Raw genomic sequence first — 23,101 nt, 5'->3', positions numbered from 1 at the left:
CGTGCCTACCGCCCAGTTGCCATACTATGTCTCCAGTGATTGTTGAGTTCTTAATGAGTGTGTGTATGTGAATTCAAGACTGAGAGGATTAGTGTGTACTCATAAAGCCCCTTGTTCTCTAGCCCAGACTGCTAAGAAGGCTAGTATAACACTTTGGGGTCTTACTGGGTGGAGCTGCTCACTTAGGCTTACTTAATGTCATTCTTACAGTAATGTTTCCTTTATATTTATGCAGAGGAGGAGGACCACCAAGGCAAGACTTAAAACTCAGCCAACATTCTCCACAGAACACAAACAAGTTCAGGGGCACTAATTACAATTTTAACAGTTAGCAATATTAGGTTATATCTTATAATAATGAGTTTTATCTGGTCCAAGTTGGATGTATATATTGAAAAGAGGTAAAAACAAAACATAAAATATCCCCCAAACACCACCAGAACAAATTCAGAGCTAGTCTTTGGTTCACACACTTCAACCCAACCAACACAAAAACAACCATGTATTTCTGTTACTAACTGATCATTTCAATGCCAATAAATCTGCTCAGTTTTGGATTTAGACATCCTCTTATTAGCTGTGTAGTTTTTAGTATGTTGTATATCATGCTAATATGAGCATTACTTACAAGTTAGTTTGCTACCCAGTTGTACTCCGCCCTTCCTTATAAGACAATTCACTTCAATTAAATTTTCTATATTTTGCTATTTGCACAAAGTCAGTCCCGTACTCATGGTGCCAGCTGTGATCTGCAAAGATCTAATTGCTTGTGAGTTAAGAACCTTATACATTTCATAAAAAAAGAAGTCAGTCAGGGTTAAGATATAAAAAATATTTTTTTTAAATCTGTGAACAGTACTTCATGTGTTGACCATGAAGGCTGATCAAACAGTATACTTTGTGCTAAATAAGAAGATGAAATACCACCAAAACAATGTTTTGGCGTGCATGTGTTTTGTGGACTTTCCTGGCTAACTGACCAAACATTCTGTGGTGTTCACAGACTTGACTTTTCCATTCATTAGTTATTCATTAGCTGATTTAGGCAAAAGTGCAATATGCACGGAATGAGCTAAAAACTAATGATGCACAGCAGACTGGAGGAAGAAACTTCTGTGCATTTCTTGCCAATTTAGCCAGTGGGTTTAAGTCAACTAAAGTCAAGTACAAGTCTGACCAGACCAGACCAGACAGACAATCCACTCACTTAAGTGCTGTGTGAAAGGAAACTACACAGTAGCATACCAAAAGGACTGCTTGATGACTGTGTACGTGTCAAAGAAAAGACAGTGCCTTTCATTGTAAAAATGTGGTTTTATCTAGATTTACTGGCTGGCTGCAATCAGATTTTTCTCCCCCTTTGATACTTATTTCCCCTCTCACTCTTTCTTTTAGCTCAGTATCTGGTTGGCATTTGTAATTTGTCTAATATTCCAGTATGTCCAGTATTTATGATTTCAGTCATTTACTTTACCCTGCGCTAAGTCTTCGGCACTAATTCAGTGTTTTCTAAACTTTGAGTTGAAATCCCAAATGGGTAATGGACCTCTCTTTGCCTCGGATTCAGCATGACAAGAACACTAATGCTATGTTTATATTATCAGGGGTCACAGGATGAGCCTCATTTTCTTACATTTGGCTCCCAGGCTCAATAATTCTTCTCGGTAAGTGAGTGCAATTATAGTACTCACTTGGTAGATCAATGGACATGCTGCCAAAATTAAAACAAAATACAATCCAAAATGCATACTTTTGAATTAACTGACCCTGGAGTCCTAGTCACTGATGCAAACACACACCAACCCAACTCCGACGCCTCTACTCCTTTTCTTTCCTTCTTATCCAAACCCTCCCGCAACCCGACTCTGTGCATGTTCAGACTCACCATCCCCATGCATGTGGACAGTGCCACAGAGGAGTTGACCCTTGACCTCAGCGAACCCTGGTAAAAGCAGAGGTCGTCCTGGTGGTAGGCCCTCAGGCTCTTGGTGCCATTCTTTCCCAGGACCTGGATGGTGAAGCCAGGTGCAATCAGGTTCTCAGAGGCCTCCCTCAGCTCCATATGGAAGTCCTGCCCCAAGCCACTAAGCCGGAAGTGGACGGTTTCGCTGCTGTCAGTGTTTGATGAGCCTGTATCTGGGGTCAAGGATCTGCGCTGGCGTCTGCGCTGGTGGTGGGCCACTTCATGAGAGATGTAAACACCTTGGTGGCTGACTTCATAGGGAGATACAATCTCAAATTCTGGATGAGAGATAAAGGAACACAGGAAGGGAAGAAGAGGGAAAAATAGGTAATTAGGAATTTATTGCTTGTTTGCAAACTGTCAGAATGCCAATTGCAACATTCAATATAAATGCAATTACAACAGATATAGAGAGAAATCAGTAGATATATGAAATAAATACAGATTTGGGATATGGGATCACAGTGGGAGAGATGAGAGATGCTAGACGTCATGGACTATATTTTGTAGAAGCAACTTGGCAAAATAAAACACATTGTCCTTGAGGTCATCATGGTCAGTCCTTACTAATTTGGTCTGTCAACAGCATTTACTCTGATGTAATGCGTTCTATGTCAGCTGCTTTCTTGGTGGCATCACAGACTGGATAACAACTACAACTTTTTTCCTTGCTTTGTAAAATTTCCTTGACCTGCCTCATATACTTTTGCTAGCAGGGTCAAGAAAGAGTTACAAGAAAAGGAAGGGTTTTAGACAATTCCAACACAGTCCCTTTAGCGGAGAGTGAATCATGTTTGACCAAGTGTTTTACTACAGTTTTTACTACAGCTCAGGCTGGATAACTGCAGGTCATAAAGGGAGATGGTGGCAGGTCACAGGCCTGGCTGCTTAGATCAGTTAAATGTCTAATGGCACTGTGGCACAGGCTTTACTCCAAAGGTCAAATCAAAAGAGTAGCTGACCCTTGAGCTGCACTCAAATTGGTTTTCAACAGGAAATCATGACAGTAGACACCACTCGTGTCCATCCTCTAAGTAAGAATGGGCTGATCTAGAAAAGGCGGGCATCCCATAAGGAATTAAGCTTGTGTCATTGTCTTAAATGCTTTGCATACATTGCAGGGCTTTGGAGATCATGCCTCTTGCATGCACACATTTTTTTTATAAAATGCTAATTAAAATAGTGAATTGTTTCTGTTTTACCTATCCTGTTAGTAACGTTATGTAGAATTTCACAGTAAGTTTTGCTACTGTGGAGGGATTTTGTGGTAATAGAGGGAGCCTGGTACCGTAGGCCATCACACACCTTGAAATATTACGCACTTGATACACCTTGGGTCTATGAGTAACCACCAAGCAAACAAATAAAACTGTGTCATTGTTGGTTTTGTTACAGTGTTGTAATGGCCATTGCAATGTGTTCAGTCTTGCCATGGGAAACTGATACGTGGTCACTTTATCAGCTGAAAGTACACAGAAATAACGGCAACCTTGGACTTACAGTCAATGAGAGCCAGTCTCTGTTACTATACAGTAGGACCTGCTTTAGCAAGCCTGAATAATGAGTAAATATAGCACAGAGACAGACATATTTTGGCAGTGGGAGAAACATGCAAGGTGACAGACAGTGTGTCATCACTGGCAGTGTGAATGCCTGAGGTTTGAACTTGGCTATTTGGTGCATCTTGAAGCTGACAAACACTAACAGCCCCTACCCACAACATGACATATACTTATTAGTGGATGCATTTATTTAAAGCACCTTGCATTACCACGACTGCATATGGGAAGCAAACCTCTGACACTTGAAGTGTTACAGCCAGAGCCAGAGAGTTACAGGACTGCAAAGAGCAAACACATTAAGTCTCAAACCTTTTCTGTGCCCCCCCCCCCCACACACAGTTACACCTAGTCAACTGTGTTTGTTCCGCCCTAACTCAAAAACCAGCTGCAGTGACCCATGACTGACAGTATACAAACAAGAGTCTGCGGGAACAGAGTACACACACACACACACACACACACACACACACACACACACACACACACACACATATATCTTGTCTGATGGACTGAGACAAGATTCTGCAGTGGGTAGTTTGTTGGTTTAGTGGCTCCTGAGTGCCATTAGTACTGATAAGGGGTCTAACCAATGAATGCCTTGGCTTAAACTTAACAAAAGATTGTGCACATGTGAAACCTCTCCTCACCCACTCTAATTTAGCTGTATGAATGTTAAACACATTAACACTGAGCAATAGTTGTTGAAGCACTGGCTGTGAGATGATGTGAAACAGAAGTAAGGGGTTCCCCTCACTTCTGTTTCGGATCATCTCCACATGTGCACCAGAGAGAGGAGTTTTGATGTTTGTTTGTTTGTTTACATGTTGGCTTTTCATGGTAACTAAAAAAAAAAGGATCTGAAGGAGAATGCACAGCCAAAGCAGTTGCTGACTCAGCACACCACATGGGGTTAGATCCACAAAACAAAGAACAGATGAAAGTCTTGTGCATAAAGCAGCTATAACAAGCATCAGTGCATCTTTATTGAAGGCTTTGGTGACTCCCCAGTTACAAAATTCCAAGTCCAATATATAAAGGAGTCATTCTCTTTGAGCTATTCAGCAATTATATTATGTCACATGGGGATAATTTTCTATAAACTGCTTATTGTTCAAGAGTTCCACAAATCAAATCTTTAAAGTCACTGAAATTGCTCTATTGCAAAAGTAAACTGCTGTAGGCAGAAGTGGAGCTCAAATTTAGGGACAGACACTGATGGCTCTGTGTCAGGGTGCAGGTCGCCCCCCAGCGGTGAAGAGAGGCAACGCAGAGCGCAGGTGAGCGCTGCTTGATGCTGCTTTCCGTTACAATGCTTATTTTTAATCTTATTGTACCAAAAGCTAACATGAACCAGGCAAATCATAATGCACTCTCCCATACACGAAAAATGTCAACACAGTTGCAGAAATAACTGATCTGAAATCGGCAACAGCTTTTGTTCAGCACCTAACTCAGCCTACCTGTGTGTTGAGGTAAATTGAGAGATCGGAGCAGGGCCGATGCTTCTTGATGAGATTGAGCTCTGTCAGCACCATTATCCAGAAGCACGCTCTGTAAGGAAGAAAGTGTAAATATAACTTGGTTTGTGTATCCTGCAAAATATCATGGGAAATAACACAGGGACTTTGTCATTTGAAGTGTTGACAACTTGAGCTCTGCATGCATGTGCGTGCAGGCGCGGCAGGGAGAGACAATGCGGCTGACTTACTCTGCTCAGTGAGAAAACCCAAACGAGATGGAAAAGGAGCCGTGTGCCGTTTCTCCACCCCGCGCCAGTCCGCGAGAGAGCCATCTCTGCGGGTCACCTTTTAAAGTTGAAGCCTAAATCACACGGCCACTTGCCAGCGGTCAAAAGAGCTTCAGTAAAGCAGTCCGACAGCAGCAGCAGTTGTGCAGGACTTGCGGTGAATGAAGCCTCAACGAGATTCAGATGCAGGCTTCTTCTTCACTTGGGCCACTTTGGTTTCCATTTAGTTCCCAGCGCAGTATCCCGACGCGACACATCGCTTGAACTCAAGTCCTCTCTCCCGGCAAGTCATTTTCCTTTTTTCCACTCAGACAATCCGACCACTAATCAACGTTGCTCTCTCTCTCTCTCTCTCTCTCTCTCTCTCTCTCTCTCTCTCTCTCTCTCTCTGCACACACACACACACACACACACACACACACACACACACACACGCTCACTCTGATGCTCTCTCTCTCTCTACACAGTGACCCCCGCGGATCATTTTGACTCCCACTGAAATCATGTGATTGTCTTAAATAGGCTGCGTCTTGTCTTGGCAATAGCAAGACTTCTATGAGAGTCGCACTGAGTCCGAATCCGTCTCCCCCGGGAGCCTGCGGAGAAGGCACTGAACACAAGGTTGCTGAGGACTGTGTGTTTTGAGGAGGGGTGTGGGTTGTGGCGGCGGTGGTGGGGTGGGTGGTAAGTACAGCCTGTACAGCCAATCACATCTAACACCTGTGCTGAGAGATGGGGTTTGTATCCATCTCTCAGGTTGCAGGAGGCTGTATGTGAGAGGAACAGTCAGTGTGTAATGAAAGGAATAAAACAGGTAGAATGTTCTGTGTGCTTGCATGGTAATGAAGTAATTACATTTCCTCCTTACATCACTGTAAGGAGACTGCAACAACAACAGATTGTTATGTTTGTTCCACTTCACTTGATGCATTTCAAGTATAGAGTACAGGAATGAAATTTTTTTCTGAATCCAGTAGTCTGGATTCTGTAACCCAAAACGTGATCTGGAGATTACACCCTGAAGCAGGTAATCAGTATTTTGTGATGAATTACAGTCTGAAATTCAACCTTTGACCCTGTTTAATCTGCTCGTCATTCTCCCATCTCTCCCGTATTCCGCAGCTGCAGTGATAGGCCGAGTGCCAACATTTTTAAACTCCCTACAATCATTCATGGAAGTGCTTAGGAGTGTGGGAGCCAAAGGATCGGGAGCGCTTGTTTCATATTCTGGAGCATTTCATCCTCCCCAAAAGAAAACCAGATGAGTTTTCTGCTGTGCAGCAGGAGAAATAAATGTGTGACGGTTTACGGTGTGATCTTTTTGGCACAAAGTCAGAATATCAGAGTGAAAGGAATCAGAGGTGGTTGTAAGCAAGCTGGTCTATGAAGTTCCACCCATTTTTTAAAGCTATAGCCTCTATTCCACTAGTGTCTTTTTTTTTTTAATGGGTATCTTTTATTTCTAAGCTGGAAAATGTGGAACATGTTTGAGCATCTCAACACAATTATTTTATTAGCATTCAACAGCAACATACCTGACACAGAAGCACAATGGAGTGCTACACTGATTGAATGTTAAACAAAAAGTTCATTTGTATGTATGTTTGGTGTCCAGGTGTCCAGGTGTCCAGCACAGATGTAGATAGCCATTTAACTTGAGATATGGAAAGAAACCCCCAGTATCCTCTTTCAGTGTTTTAGAAAGAGTGATGAGGGTGATAAATTACACTGAGCAATAGCGGAACAGAGGCTAAACCCAAAAGCGGAACAGGACTTCAGCTCTCTATATGACACTCTGTCCTGAGGGTTTGTGTTAGGTGTTGGATGCATCGTCCAAATGGTCTGTGTCATGTTAGATTAGCAATGTCACACATGACAAATTTATTTGCTATGAAAGACAGGATAGGAATAAATGAGACAATACTGCAGTATCAAAACCAAATGACCACATTTTCCCTGAGTGCAACTCCTCACAGATAAGAAGTGGGTAAGAGTAACTGTAAGAACATCATCATCCTGAGAGTAATATGCTCTAAGCCTATAAAAGTGATACATATACAAAACTTACTTCCAGATTTCTGCCTGAGTTTGCCAATTCTGGATTTAATCAATGATAAAACGCCATCATGAAGACAATTCCTACCATATGTTTAGAGGCTCAGGAAATCTTTACAGTGTCAGCTGCTGCTGAAGTTATTGCCCCCCTCCCACCCCCACACACACACCCACACGCACACGTGTGCACACACTGCAGTACAATACTCACTCTGCACCTATGCGACTTTCATCATGTGAATGAAAATACTGCTAGCATATTTCTGTGTGATTCAGATCTTTAGATGCAAAAGCAAACAGCTGATTGGAAACTTCCCAAAGCTTTGAACTTTGAAACAGTCTGACAGTTGTCTGCTTCATTGTGGGGGGTGTGCAGGTACAGCAGATTTACAAATAAAGAGAAGACGCTGTATTGTTTGAAGAAGTTGAGCATAAGGAACCCCCCCTGTAGTCTGGACTGAGCTGGCTGCTGTGAGTGATTTGACCTCTGAACCTCTGAGCTCCTGTATGCCTCTTAGTCTGTCTGCCTGCCTGTCTGACTGCTTGTTTGTCTGCCTGCCTGTCTCTTTTGTTAAAATATCATCTGGGGATGTACAAAGACAAAGAGCTGTCGCATAAAGGGAGCTCACACACAGTGCATCAATTTACATTAGACAATCTGCAAACAGGAGGAGTTTGATCTGTAGTGTGGTCTGAAATAAGGAATAAATTAACTAAAACAATTATCTTTTTCATCTGCAACAATTTAAATTTTTGTACAAGTTTCTGGCTGCGGTTGTAAGAGGAAAGATCTGCTTTCATGCTGAAAAGATTGATTCTATGTGTATTCGCTAAGTACAAAGCTATCGCCAGCAGCTGGGTATCTTAGCTTAACTCAAAGACTGGAAACAGGGTGAAACAGGGTGAAACAGGTAGTCCAGCTTGTCATTTGAATCATTGACAAGCTGGTCATTTGTTTATCTGCACCAAAATCGAAGTGTAAAGATGACCATTCCTGGAGAAATTATTTAGTGATGAAGAAATAAGATATGCTTTTGAGCCACTGTTGGGTGGATTTTATTACCTTTACACAGAGCCAGGCTAGCTGTTTCTGGTCTTCATGGTGAGCTAGACTAGCTGGCTGCTGGCAGTAGCTTCATATTTACCATAAATAAATGAGTGCGGCATCAATCTTCTCATACAACAAGAATGCTAGTAAGTGTATATTTCCCAAAATGTCAAATTATTCCTTCAAGTCTCACAAGAAGGGTCTTTCAGCTTTAGTCTCTCCAGGTAGTTTTCACTCCATCATCTCATTTAATTAGCTGTCTAAAACCGCCATCAAGGCAACGTGTGTGTGAGTGTGCATATGAGAGAGTATGCTTGTGGTAAGCATATGTGCGTTTGTGTGCATGCTCTCTTATGCGATTTATGTGCATTATGTGTCTTTGTGCGCTAGTATGAGTGTGAACCTGTACATTCGTGTATGCGTGTGCTTGTGTGTTTTGGTCCTCATGTGTGAATAGTAAGCTGACAGCAGCTGTAAAATTCCTTTCTGAGCATCACAGAGGGGAGGCTGATGGGAGCTGACAGGGAGCAAGAGTGAAGGAAGGTGGGAGAGGAAGATGAAGGTGAGCATGGAGCAGGGGGAGACACTGGTTGCCAGCTAGTTTGATGATTGAAGGTTTAGTCAGGCTTTGCAGAAATTCTGTCGAAGACTACTCATGCCTTTAATGTTATTGTCTTGACCTTATCGAGTGTAACGCGTACACCTTGGATGTATCAGCTCAGAGTGAAACAACTGTTTCCCCTAAATATTTGCAGATGGTGCTGAAGTCTGGCTCTTGGCCAATGCTGGATCTGTTCCCAGTTATCCATTTATCTATCTAACATTGTATTTTCGAAGACTAATATTTATTTTATTTTATTTTAAATTACAACTCATGTAAACGTGCGCCACGTTGTATGGAAAATCACCGTGGTATAGGTTAAAAAAAACATGTGTAGGGTTACTATTAAACACCAGTATATTTGGAACATTCCACAATAATGATTTGGTATTATTAAAGGTATACTGGTCCTATTTGTTTGAGTTGGACAGGAGAAACACAGTTTTTACACGATATTAGCCGAGAATATACATTTCCAGAGGCACATATGAGCTCCACTGAGGAGGAAGGTGGAAAAAGTGAAGTGGAAAGAAGAGCAGGGGTTATGTCAGGGATATGCAGAGGATGCTTTGCCATACGATGCTACATATGGTTTGTCTTTAGCAGTGTGACTGCAGCCAAACTAGATAAAGGGTAACAATGAGCATATTACTTCACATTCTGTACCATTGCACCAAACAGTTTGACTTGAATAGACATTGTAGGCTATGTAGTATATAAGAGCGACAATAAACAACATACAAGGTCTACATCTACAACAGCAAAGAGTGCTGAATGGTTAATGATATAGATTACATTATTTACATAAATATTATGTACAGTTTATGCATGCATACATGTCTGTATAATGTGCTTAGATTTATATGTAACAATGATGGTGATGGTGATATGTACATAACTCCACAACAAACAAAAACAATGAGTAGCTTGTAGGTAACATTACAGTGTTTAATGAACCAGTGATTTAGTGGAATCTAGAGGTGTAGTTGCAGATTACGACCCCCTTGCCTTACCCTCCTGTGTGCCTCTTTTCAGTACTAAACAAGGTGATTTAAAACAATATTACTGAAGGTATGTTACCCTGGACCCCTTATAAATAAGGTCAGTTCTATTTGTGGGTTACAACAGCAATCAGTAAAATCATGCAGACTTGGTAGTCTCAGTTATTTGGCACAAAAAAGCAGAGTGTTGGTTCACCAGCGCTCCACTGGAAAGTTGCACTTGGAATACTGTACTGCTTCACCCCTCCCTTTCACATAGCTCCCACTGAACTAGATAATGTATTGGACATGGCTGAGTGACCCAAGCATTAGTCTTCATAATAACCACTGATTAGTGAAGTTATTGTGCTGATGTCAGTGCTCTACATCAGCTGGCACGAGAAGTGTTGCAGTGTGGGAGGTCTTGTTCTGACTGTTTTATGATGTGAGCAGTGATAGGTCACATTGGGGCATGATACTGGAGGAAGCTGACATATTCCTGATTAATCTGATTTATAGTGGTAATCATCATGTTGATCTATTGCTGTCCAAGTTGTGGTTTAGGCTATTAATCCAATCAGCTGCATATTATTTTCGGCAACAAGTGTCCTATCAAAACACTGGTTACGCTTTGAGTGCATTAAGTTTTTTAATTACAACACTAGCGGAGTTAATGGTTTAGGTCACAGATTCCTCCTTGTAAGTAATTAAGATAGTTACGTTATATTTTACTTCTATTTTAAGAGATAAACCACTGAAACTCATAACTGCAACTTACATACACAGTTTGCACTTTTTTCTTTTTAGAAGGCGCTCCCTTACTTTAAAGTTAAAGAGGCAACATTACTAGGTAACACAACACCTCTCTCTCTCTCTGAGTTTGAGAGCTTGAGATGAAAATGTAGGGCTGAAGAATTGCGCTAATTATTGGTAGTCAGCTGTATGTGATCACTGGGGCGGAAAGAGCATCTCTGGAGGGGTGAAACCTAAAAGGCTAGTCTTATGACACTCTGCAGGGGTGAGAGCCTGCTAAAGTTCACCACCTCTGTATTGTGTAAGCAGCCCTGGTATAATAACTGCCTTCATCTTGGCTGGGAAAAAATCTGTAAAACTTTTATCAGAGATGGCAGATGAAAACTAGACAGTTTGAAAGGTTTTGACTCATAGCTGAATATAACAAAAACTTTACTTGCAGCATCTTTCCATGAGCAATAAATATGTAGTGAATTTGTCTTACTCATTGGCATTACAAGCCTTTATTTGCAGAAACCTTGTGTCTTGCACAAATCTAGGATACATTTTTACAGTTTCAGTGGCACAGCCAGTCCCGCCAGTGTACTGTACTGTACAAAGGCTCTATTTTACACTGCCAGGCCCATAGGAAAGTGTTTCTCTGCACTCAAACATTTGCATGTCTGCAAACCGGTGGTGGGGTTTCACCCTGTGGGAAACCGATATCTGGCCAAGAGTCTCTGACCCACACAGCGCACCAGTGTCCATAGTTTTGGTATGGAACTGGACCTGCTGGCAGGAAGATGAGGAAAAGAACAACAGTCTTCATTTAGCTGTAGGCTATGTGTGAATGGTCATACTGCAAAATTCTTGCTGAGTCAAATAGAATTCACAAAACCTGTTAATGCCAGTGTCTATATTTAAGGCATTGAGGTGTTTTTGTTTTCTGTTTCAACTGTATTGAAATCTATATCCCATACTTAGATCTGGATCAATATTAAGCCATAAACTGACCTCTCTCTCTTGAGTGATAACTGAATGTAGAAACTCCCACAATGTATTAAATTGGATGATTTACGTCCCAGACAAACTGAAATACTTGCAACTGTAAGAGCACATGCAGGGTGTGTGGGCTTAAACAGTGGCTACCACAGTAACTTCCACTGAATCCCTGGAATTTCCAGGTACCAATGTGAGTCAGCTCAAAAAGGCCAAAGACTAGGTTTTAACAGTGTTACATGAAAAAGCTAGTATATATCAGTATAGCACAGTGAATTATGTTCTTTAATGTTAATATAGCAAAAACATTTGAAAGAAAACAATTAATTTAATGCAACTACTGAACTCTCACAGATCTGAAAGAAATAGTGATGAGGTCATAGAAATTGGATCACTAAATCACATTTCAGGTGCTATATATTGCGCTGGCATACTTTACACTTGTTACTCACCATATCTCAGTAATTGTTTTTGTACACCATAATGTTTGACAAATGAGTCGCGCCACAGCAGCACTATTCAAAACTGCACGGGTGAACTTGCTGATATGGATTAAAATCAAACAAACTCTAATTCACCACCAGTCACCAAACCAACAACATGCCTCACCCCCCAGGATAATCAAAGAATGGAAATCTCTCAGACCACCCATGAATACACACATAAACTCATACACAGGCACTGCATGGTGCAGAAGCAGATTGACCCACTGAATGTTAAGTTGTATTTTTCCACAAACACCTGTGAAATTAGTGAAAGCTAATGGTGGAGAATATGGCAGTTTCATCACACTTTCACAGAGGGGCACACACACTATGCATGCACAGAGGTTTTACAAGGTGGCACAATGGCCTAATTGACAATGAAATTATCCTCCACCTGGACGCTAAGACTGTATCTTTGAACTCTTTGGCCATGGCTCCCATCCATGGCAAATTGTCAACCATGATTCACAGGAATGCCTTCTGTGGTTGCAGGAACCCTCCACCTTCCCCTATGAAGGGCCTGCTCTGTTCTTTTAGTAATGCTTAATTTCTTCAAAGTGCAGACAAGCTGAACAGCATTATACTAATGGGCATTCAAGCTAAGGTTTACTCACAGCAATGAATTAGTCCCAAAGAATGAGCCTGTAACAGATACAGCAGGTGATGCATGCATGCAGGGCCATGAAGGAGGATCATTAGGGTTTCATAGAAGTCAAAATTAATAAAACATTGAATGCACTTCCCTGCTACATATTTGCAGGAGCTGTAGCGAAGCAAGGCACATTTGGATGCAGTAGCTCAAACACATTTTATAAGTCTGCAGAGACTCTTTTAGACTCATCTATTATTAAAAATGAGTGGCTAGGGGCCTCACATACGTTTTGCAAACTTATGGCTGGAAGGTTAGTGGTTTCATCCTCAAACTAGCAGCATAAATCTTTGAAAGAGCTGCCTGTGACTAAGGCACTTAATCCCCACCTGCTGTGCTGAGCAGCTTCCAGGTGTAAATGTGTGTAAAAGAGAGCATACCCTGGTTTTATAAAAAAATATATTTTCTATATGTGTGTGTGTGTGTGTGTGTGTGTGTGTGTCCCACATAATCGCATTCAAATAACATGCAGGAAAGGAGGTGTTAAGTTGGACACACCTTCTTCCCAGCGGCTCATCCGGTCTCTAAACAGCAGCCTCCACTTATCTCTCTCTCTCTCTCTCTCTCTCTCTCTCACACACACACACATGCACTCACACTTGAGTGCAAACAACAACAACAACAACACTGTGCATGAAATGGACAATCATCACAGACCATCACCTCTGTCAGTGTGTGTCCCCATCACTGACAGAATAGGTGACCATCTGTAGCAGGAGCAAAGCTTTATTTTGGTTGTGAGGTTCAAAGGTCCTGAGATGCAAGTTGACAGAAGCTGTCATGGCTGCCTGAGTGGCTGTGTCAGTGAACCTGAAATATTTGTTTGGAAGCATCAAACACTGAGAGAAACCAGTGGGTTAAAACTATGGCTGAAGAATGAAAGAAACTGAGAACATTTCCGCTTAGTTAATAGATTAAAGGGTTTCACCATTTGTTGTTCTCAGTATATAGGTTTTTTTTGTCTGTTTGCTTTGGGTTAACTCCAAAATAGCAGTACTGAATTTATTGACTAGAAATTCACACCTTTTACAGTCATTGTTTTCCTTCCAAAATAATTTTGGTATATATATAAATAATTAAAAAATAAAACGACTTAAAAACTACTTTAAAAAAATATTGAATTTGTTACAGGTATTTCAACAAACTATCACCCATAAATTGTCTGAATTTATTTCTGCTGTCATGATTATGACTTAAATAAGGGCCTCCTTTGGAATGCAGCGTGCCCTCTGACCCCATAGTGCAGGGAGTTTACATATCCATGTCTCCACTAGTCAAAACTACATTCCTACCTTCGATCTGGGTGAGATAAAAGATGACATAGATCTGATGCTGACAAGCGGGACAGATCTGACGTTCGTGCATTTGTTTTTTAGGGCTGAGACAAAAAAAACTATAATAAAATATAACCACATATTATGACATACAGATGTCAAGTAACCTATTGCACCAACGTTTGATTTATACTTCCTTGAGCTAGTCCTTTCTAAATTTTGGAGCCTTTTGTTGATTTTCAACGCAACGCATCCTTCTGTTAGATTACATTCAGATTAACAGTGAATTTAAGCAGTTATTGTTTGGAACATTTATACACATTGATAATGCTGGTTGTTAATCTTAACTCATAATCACACAGGCTGAAATGCGGTGTGCACTGCTCTGCCTTGATTTATGGAAACAGCAGAAATAAGTAGAAATACTTCCAGCTGTTGCTAGAAAGCCACAATGTGGACGGCTGTCAATCACTTAGCTAGCATAACTAATGACATTATCTACTAGAGATCTGAGGTCCTGTCCTCCTTTTAGGCAAGATTTTGTTTCTGTGAGCCTCTGCTACACAATTTGTATAGAGGGTATCTTTTATCAGTCTTTCTGAAAAGCTAATAAGGAGGCTATCTTGGCTAATCAGATCATATTTTATTGTTCATGGGAAGCTACCTCTGTAATTTATTCTAAAATTTAAGAACCATGGCAATTTAACACAGCAGCACGTTATCAGACCCTCGCGACAAATGGAGCTGTTGAATGTTATGGTAGATGTCCAAAGAAGACAAAACCTCTAACCAATCAGCATGACAACTTTATATCTACTGTTTATCAATATTTTATGATATATTTAATTAATTTTGTTGTTTATCTAACACAACAAATGTCTGAAAGAAATGGTGATGCAGTTTTCTTACTTGGACCTGAACATAATGCAACTTGATCAGGGTACATTTCTAATACAAAAAGCCAGGTGGACAGATTGTGCAAAAACACTACAATTAGTAAAATCAATTGGAGGAAAGTGCCTCTCACTGCAGAAAATGCATCTGCTCTGCTTAAACATTTAAACTGACTTCATGTATTAAATAATATTTAACCAGGCAAATTGACAAGAGCATTTATCCATGGCACTGACCTGTGAAGGTCACACATAATCACATATTGACCTTCTTCATTTGGTGGACATTTGGATAAATCAGTAAGACATGTCTCTAGAGAGAGGAGGAGACAGTAAATGGGTCACTTTGTGTCACCAGCTGTGGAAAAATATGCAGACCTCGGAAATCTGAAATAAATGGTGTACGATGTCAAAATTGCTTACACTGGTAGAAACATATTTAACCAATTTATTTTAGCTAAATGAGTGGATGGTCTGTGCTTATTATTAATTTGTCATTATTATATTTGAATCAGATGTTCTGAAATTCACATTTGTTCAGTTCACAGCCTCCCCCTAGTGTCAAAGCGGATGTCAGTGTTTATAACTTTGTGAGACGATAAAGCTGAGCGATCCTCCCAGGTCATGATAAAAGAAAAAAACACCATTAGAATGCATTGCGGGAACAGCAATCATTCAACCTGGTGTTTGATGTCAGCATGCTTGCAGTGCATCTGCTGACTTTTGAATAATGCTGTAGTCACAACAAGTGGAAAGTATTAATATTTCCTATTTTGGTGGAAAAGAAATAAAAATATGTTGGCAGTGAAAATTTTACTGATAGGTTCAATATCAAGATCTTTGCTACTTTTCTGTTATGTTAATTAATAACATTTCCGGATTGAGAAAATTCTCTAGGCATTACATTACCCTTAAAATGTATTCACTGTTTCAAATTAGTTGTATCTGCATGTCTCTGTATAGAGCTGCTACTTCTGTGAAACAGTATCCTTGAACTCTGAAATATCTCCCTTCTTCTGTCTATGTAGCTTAAATTATTACACTGCCTTTGTATTTGCCAAATATGTCTAAATTTAAGGTAATCTAACAACAAGAGCCAAGTTGAAAAACAAAGATTTCTTTTAAGATATTTAATGATTTTATATATAACATGACGAAAATGGCAGTCTGTAATCTACCATGTACTTTGTTACCTCAGCTAAGCTAAACTCAGGCTTAAGGCAGTCTTCATATTTGGGAAATTTGATGTAAAGTCAACACCACATTTCTGCAAGATGACCTCTAAAAGGAACTGAGGGGAGAGACAAGAATCACATGCAAATGGATGTGAACTGAGGACCTTACAGTTTATGGTTATAGTACCTTACACTTCTTAACCCCTCCGATCCACACTCCAATCCAGAAGGTGGCAGTAATGCACCTAAGAAGAAGAAGAAGAAGAAGAAGAAGAAGAAGAAGAAGAAGAAGAAGAACCCAATGGAAGGAGTGAGACAGTTGTTCAAAAAGTTTGTGATGGTTTGATTGGCTGGACATTTTAGCCCTGCCTACTCATGCAGCATTTAACCAATAAGCTGTTTTCCAGGAAGTAACTTTTGGTGGGAATATGAAAGTGTTTAATCCTAAATGCCAAACAATTGTTATTCTCAAACAAGTTGAATCAATCACATATGCCCATCCACTGACTGAGCAAGAGACATTTTGATTCAGAATTAGCTGGCTAGCCAATTACTTTCTGCATTGAATATCAGAGGGAATTAAACAGTTTTGCAAATGGGACAAACTTGTTAGTAAATCTGCAGCAGAGAATGGAAGTGGCTGTCCCATGTTTTCAACCAACATCAATGTGTGAATGCAACTGCTAACATTCAACTCACAAAATACACAGTTTGAACTGGCCATCAAGTCCCCAGTAAAGCTGGAGGCCAAGGAGGAGAAATTTAGCACAAGAACAGATTTCCTCATGAAAAACAGTACATGGATTTTTCTTCAAATAAGTGCAGAAGGTAAGCATTCTTTCTTGCAGTTGAATTTTGGCTGCCTGTGCTTGTGATGTTGTAACCTCTTAAACAGCTTAAGTTTTGGTGGCAACATTGCTGTCACTGTGGCCTATGGTTATCTATCTATCTATCTATCTATCTATCTATCTATCTATCTATCTATCTATCTATCTAAGCTATGCTGTTTAGGCAAATATTTTTTTTTTCTTTGCAGTGTTTGTGGCAGGCCGCCGTGCCTAAATAAAAATGGCAATCTATCTATCTATCTATCTATCTATCTATCTATCTATCTATCTATCTATCTAAGCTATGCTTCATTTCTGCTTTGCCGCCGTGCCTATCTATCTATCTATCTATCTATCTATCTATCTAAGCTATGCTATGCTGTTTGGTCAAATTTTGTCGCTCCATCCCTGATCCTCCTCTGGAGGTAGTATCAGGGACGCATTATTTTTGAATCGCCTACAGTGTGAACGGATAAGCCGATGGCGCAGAGCGAGGGCGTGTCGGTCAGACAGTCTGATAACTGCACAGGTCTCTCACTCAACTTAATAAAGAGAAATGTCCCACAAAGCAACGTTACAGGACCAAACAACAATAACGTAGTAACTGTAACTGTCTTTGGCAACTTACATGAGGAAAACAAATACCACAGCTGTAAGTGGAGAAGCGTCTGTCTTCCTGTCTGTCCTCCCGCCTGTCCTACCGACTCTTCTGTTGCATTTCTGCCCGAAAAACAGCGTCTGTCACCGGCGAAAAACTCATGGAGTGTTTGTGATCTGCAGTGATTGGCTCTGGTGCGCACATGGCTACGGCGACTGTCGTTGACAATGCTAACGGAATTCGGAAATAATTTATGAAATAATAATTTATTAACGGTATGTTTATAGTCCAAACAAAGCTGACGTTGCACACCCTTAAACCACACAGCAGCCATGTTGAAACTCTCAGGTCAGTCTAATCCTGACCTGCAGAGATATTTGAGCCACACACACACACACACACACTCACACAGACAGACAGAGATTTCTTGCTTTATAGATAAATAGATTTTTTTTTTTCTGATAGATCTACAAACATTAAGTGTCACTATTTTCTCTAATTCTTTGCAGTGTTTGTGGCAGGCCGCCGTGCCTAAATAAAAATTCTATCTATCTAAGCTATGCTTCATTTCTGCTTCGCCGCCGTGCCTATCCATCTATCTATCTATCTATCTATCTATCTATCTATCTATCTATTTAAGCTATGCTGTTTGGTCAAATATTTTTTTTTTTTTTCAGATAGATCTAAAAACGGTAAGTGTCACTTTTATTTTCTCTAATTCTTTGCAGTGTTTGTGGCAGGCCGCCGTGCCTAAATAAAAATGCCATCTATCTATCTATCTATCTAAGCGATGCTTCATTTCTGCTTCGCTGCCGTGCCTATCTATCTATCTATCTATCTATCTATCTAACCTATGCTTCATTTCTGCTATGCCGCCGTGCCTATCTATCTATCTATCTATCTATCTATCTATCTATCTATCTATCTATCTATCTAACCTATGCTTCATTTCTGCTTCGCCGCTATCTATCTAAGCTATGCTGTTTGGTCAAACATTTTTTTTTTCAGATAGATCTACAAACAGTAAGTGTCACTTTTATTTTCTCTAATTCTTTGCAGTGTTTGTGGCAGGCCGCCATGCCTAAATAAAAATGCCATCTATCTATCTATCTATCTATCTATCTATCTATCTATCTAACCTATGCTTCATTTCTGCTTCGCTGCTGTGCCTATCTATCTATCTATCTATCTATCTAAGCTATGCTTCATTTCTGCTTCGCCGCCGTGCCTATCTATCTATCTATCTATCTATCTATCTAACCTATGCTTCATTTCTGCTTCGCCGCCGTGCCTTTCTATCTATCTATCTATCTATCTATCTATCTAAGCTATGCTGTTTGGTCAAGTTCTTTTTTTCAGATAGATCTACAAACAGTAAGTGTCACTTTTATTTTCTCTAATTCTTTGCAGTGTTTGTGGCAGGCCGCCGTGCCTAAATAAAAATGCCATCCATCTATCTATCTTACCTATGCTTCATTGCTGCTTCGCCCCCATGCCTGTCTATCCATCTATCTATCTATCTAAGCTATGCTTCATTTCTGCTTCGCCGCCGTGCCTATCCATCTATCTATCTATCTAAGCTATGCTGTTTGGTCACATTTTTTTTTTCAGATAGATCTACAAACGGTAAGTGTCACTTTTATTTTCTCTAATTCTTTGCAGTGTTTGTGGCAGGCCGCCGTGCCTAAATAAAAATGCCATCTATCTATCTATCTAACCTATGCTTCATTTCTGCTTCGCCGCCGTGCCTTTCTATCTATCTATCTATCTATCTATCTATCTATCTAAGCTATGCTGTTTGGTCAAATTCTTTTTTTCAGATAGATCTACAAACAGTAAGTGTCACTTTTATTTTCTCTAATTCTTTGCAGTGTTTGTGGCAGGCCGCCGTGCCTAAATAAAAATGCCATCCATCTATCTATCTTACCTATGCTTCATTGCTGCTTCGCCCCCATGCCTGTCTATCCATCTATCTATCTATCTAAGCTATGCTTCATTTCTGCTTCGCCGCCGTGCCTATCTATCTATCTATCTATCTATCTATCTATCTATCTAAAGTATGCTTCATTTCTGCTTTGCCGTCGTGCCTGTCTATCTATCTATCTATCTATCTATCTAAGCTATGCTGTTTGGTCACATTTTTTTTTTCAGATAGATCTACAAACGGTAAGTGTCACTTTTATTTTCTCTAATTCTTTGCAGTGTTTGTGGCAGGCCGCCGTGCCTAAATAAAAATGCCATCTATCTATCTATCTATCTATCTATCTAACCTATGCTTCATTTCTGCTTCGCCACCGTGCCTATCTATCTATCTATCTATCTAACCTATGTTTCATTTCTGCTTCGCCGCCGTGCCTTTCTATCTATCTATCTATCTATCTATCTAAGCTATGCTGTTTGGTCAAATTCATTTTTTCAGATAGATCTACAAACGGTAAGTGTCACTTTTATTTTCTCTAATTCTTTGCAGTGTTTGTGGCAGGCCTCCGTGCCTAAATAAAAATGGCATCTATCTATCTATCTATCTATCTATCTAAGCTATGCTTCATTTCTGCTTCGCCGCTGTGCCTATCTATCTATCTATCTATCTGTCTATCTGTCTATCTATCTAAGCTATGCTGTTTGGTCAAATTTTTTTTTTTTCAGATAGATCTACAAACGGTAAGTGTCAATTTTATTTTCTCTAATTCTTTGCAGTGTTTGTGGCAGGCCGCCGTGCCTAAATAAAAATGCCATCCATCTATCTATCTATCTATCTATCTTACCTATGCTTCATTGCTGCTTCGCCGCCGTGCCTATCTATCTATCTATCTATCTGTCTGTCTATCTGTCTGTCTGTCTATCTAAGCTATGCTGTCTGATATAATATTGTTCACATTTTTTATTTTTTTCTTTCAAACAGTGTCACTTTTATTTTCTCTAAATCTTTGCAGGGTTTGTGGTTGGTCGCCGTGCCTAAATATTAATTTATCTATCTACCTAATGCATTAAAGTACAGTACGAAGGAGGCAGCAATTTTGTAATTGTCGGAGTACATACCAAACTTAAAAATGTCTGAGTAGAAAACATTTGCTCATTATTTTTTTCCTAGCGCCATCCCAACCTGCTGTGTGAGAGCCAGGACTGTCTTAATCAAATACTCATCAATGATACTGATAGAAAAACAGTTCACTTCATTTAACCCCTTTGATTATTACAGTAATGTTTATTTCAATGTTTATCTAATACAATAATGTGTTCAATAAAAGTGACAATGGATGCATCAAAACAAAGAATCAAGCAAGTCAGTCATCCAAAGCAGTCCCTGATCAATTTGCTCTCCTCTCACAAGCCTGTCTTTTGCTGAAAGGCACACAGTATTTTTGCGTGGGCAGTCCCCAAGTAGTTGTCACTCTGTCCGTATAGCTGAGACAACTAAAAGCCCATTATCTGGAAATGGCAGACCATTAGTCTCCTGGCATGAAGAGCCTTTCATTGCAGATCCCACAGAAAGGAAGTCTGCACATTCAGCAATGGGAGAAGGGAAGAAAAATTAGACCTTTAACATGGCTGGGAAAAAAAGAAGAGTGGGTGGTGGCTGGAGACGGAATAAATCTGTCCTGTGTTTCAGTTTGTGACGAATGAAGCCCAGTACAACTTCAATCAGGAAGACTATCTTTATCCCTCATTCATTCACACTTTTCTCTCATTCTCCGTCTTAATCAATTGTTTATCAGCATTAACTCTTTCAGTTAAAACAATCAGACTTAGCCATGATCCTGTCCAGCAATTCATGTGGCTGCTGTCAAACTCTGAATTTGTTCTCCTCTCTGTTGCTTTCAGCTGTCATTTCTGTACTCCTCCACTCCATTCTATGAGGGGCCATCAGGGACATTATTCAGAATTACCTCTCACACACACGTGAAATGCTCTTAGACGTACAAGTGAAATGCTCTCACACACACTACTGAAATGGTCTCATACGTACAAGTGAAATGCTCTCACACACACTACTGAAATGCTCTCATACATACTACTGAAATGCTCTTATATACACTACTGAAATGCTCTCATACATACAAGTGAAATGCTCTCACACACACTACTGAAATGCTCTTAGACGTACAAGTGAAATGCTCTCACACACACTACTGAAATGGTCTCATACGTACAAGTGAAATGCTCTCACACACACTACTGAAATGCTCTCATACATACTACTGAAATGCTCTTATATACACTACTGAAATGCTCTCATACATACAAGTGAAATGCTCTCACACACACTACTGAAATGCTCTCATACATACAAGTGAAATGCTCTCATATACACTACTGAAATGACAGACACCAATCAAAGAGACAAACAGGAAAAGACTGACACACAGGGGAAGGGAAAAGACAGGAGAACATTGAGAAATGCATCCTTATGGCCATGTCTGCAACACATGACAATGGCAATACAGAATTTTATTTTAAGGAATAATAAAACTTTCATAATTTGGTTGAAGCTTGCTTAAGGGATGATTTCTGAATTTGGTGTTTTGCAGTTAAAGGTAATTATTTTCCCCTTTTTTACAGATTCAGTGTGACAGCTGTTGCAGGTGATTCCACGTACAGTGCCTGCAAATAGACACAGCAGAGCTGCAAAATACCAAGAATGTGGACTGGAATTTCATTTTGTGTGAAAAGTAAACAAATTAGGATTAAGTAGGATTTTGTGTTTAGTCTTTGATAACTTTATCATCACTTTCTTATAACATGTTATTAAACATTTGTGTGAAATTTTGTCATGATTACTGCATCATTCTTGAAGTATAATGAAAAAGCATCACCCATAGCCGGGAATTATTGAGCAAAGTGTTTTTACAGTAGCTCAAATATGGTCAAATATGCCACTTGGAGGTACAAATATGGAATTTTATTGTTGAATTTCTCCACATTGGTGCAGTAAAAATGCTTGATATTAGGTGTGTCTTTAGTCTTATATATGTAGAAGTCAAATGTACCATCCATAGCCAGGAATTATTGAGCAATGTGTTTTTACACCCTGAAAAAATGGAAGAAGGAGGGTTGTTAAATTTACAAGTATGCATTTTGTATATGCTACATAATGAATTTATATTTCTCTCCAAAACATGATTAAATCTTTAAAAAGCATTTCAAAATTGAGGAATTTAAAACCTACATGTCTCCATCATTTGAAGAAGAAAGGAAAAAGTTGTGTTTTATCAGCCGGAAGTTGAAAAGACAGGAAAGTCCTAGACAGGAAAAGGTTGCTGAAGACCTGCAGGCTCCGCCATTTTCTCCATCGCTGTGATATTTTCTATGGATTTAGGCTTCTCAGGACACATAAAGGTAATAAAAAACTTGTCAAATATGAGCCAGTGTTAGAAGCAGCGTGATTATAATCAAGATTTGGCTTTTTATTTGCCGGTAATGTCGAGTAAATCCAAGTCAGTCTTCATGCTAACGTTTGCAGTCATTCACTGGTTGCTAATGGTAGCGGTCATGCCTGCCCTCCTTGAATATCT

At 39.9% G+C, this 23,101-nt stretch overlaps 1 protein-coding gene across 1 annotated transcript in view; it reads right to left on the bottom strand.

Moving 5' to 3' along the window:
* The window catches only part of LOC127367223 (A disintegrin and metalloproteinase with thrombospondin motifs 16), a 51,535-nt gene extending 45,680 nt beyond the window's left edge, over positions 1 to 5,855 (bottom strand). Inside the window, exons 1-3 of the mRNA XM_051406903.1 lie at positions 5,234 to 5,855; positions 4,986 to 5,076; positions 1,886 to 2,241 (exon numbers count right to left, since the gene is read on the bottom strand). Coding sequence (XP_051262863.1) covers positions 1,886 to 2,241; positions 4,986 to 5,076; positions 5,234 to 5,317 — 531 coding nt within the window. The 5' untranslated portion in view covers positions 5,318 to 5,855. The remainder of the gene's footprint in view (positions 1 to 1,885; positions 2,242 to 4,985; positions 5,077 to 5,233) is intronic.
* Between the last annotated feature and the right edge of the window lie 17,246 nt (positions 5,856 to 23,101).

The sequence above is a fragment of the Dicentrarchus labrax genome, unplaced genomic scaffold (assembly GCF_905237075.1).
Source record: "Dicentrarchus labrax unplaced genomic scaffold, dlabrax2021, whole genome shotgun sequence".
NCBI classification, from domain to species: Eukaryota; Metazoa; Chordata; class Actinopteri; family Moronidae; genus Dicentrarchus; species Dicentrarchus labrax.
Note: the sequence above shows the minus strand (reverse complement) of the source record. Positions and strands in the feature narration are given on the sequence as shown.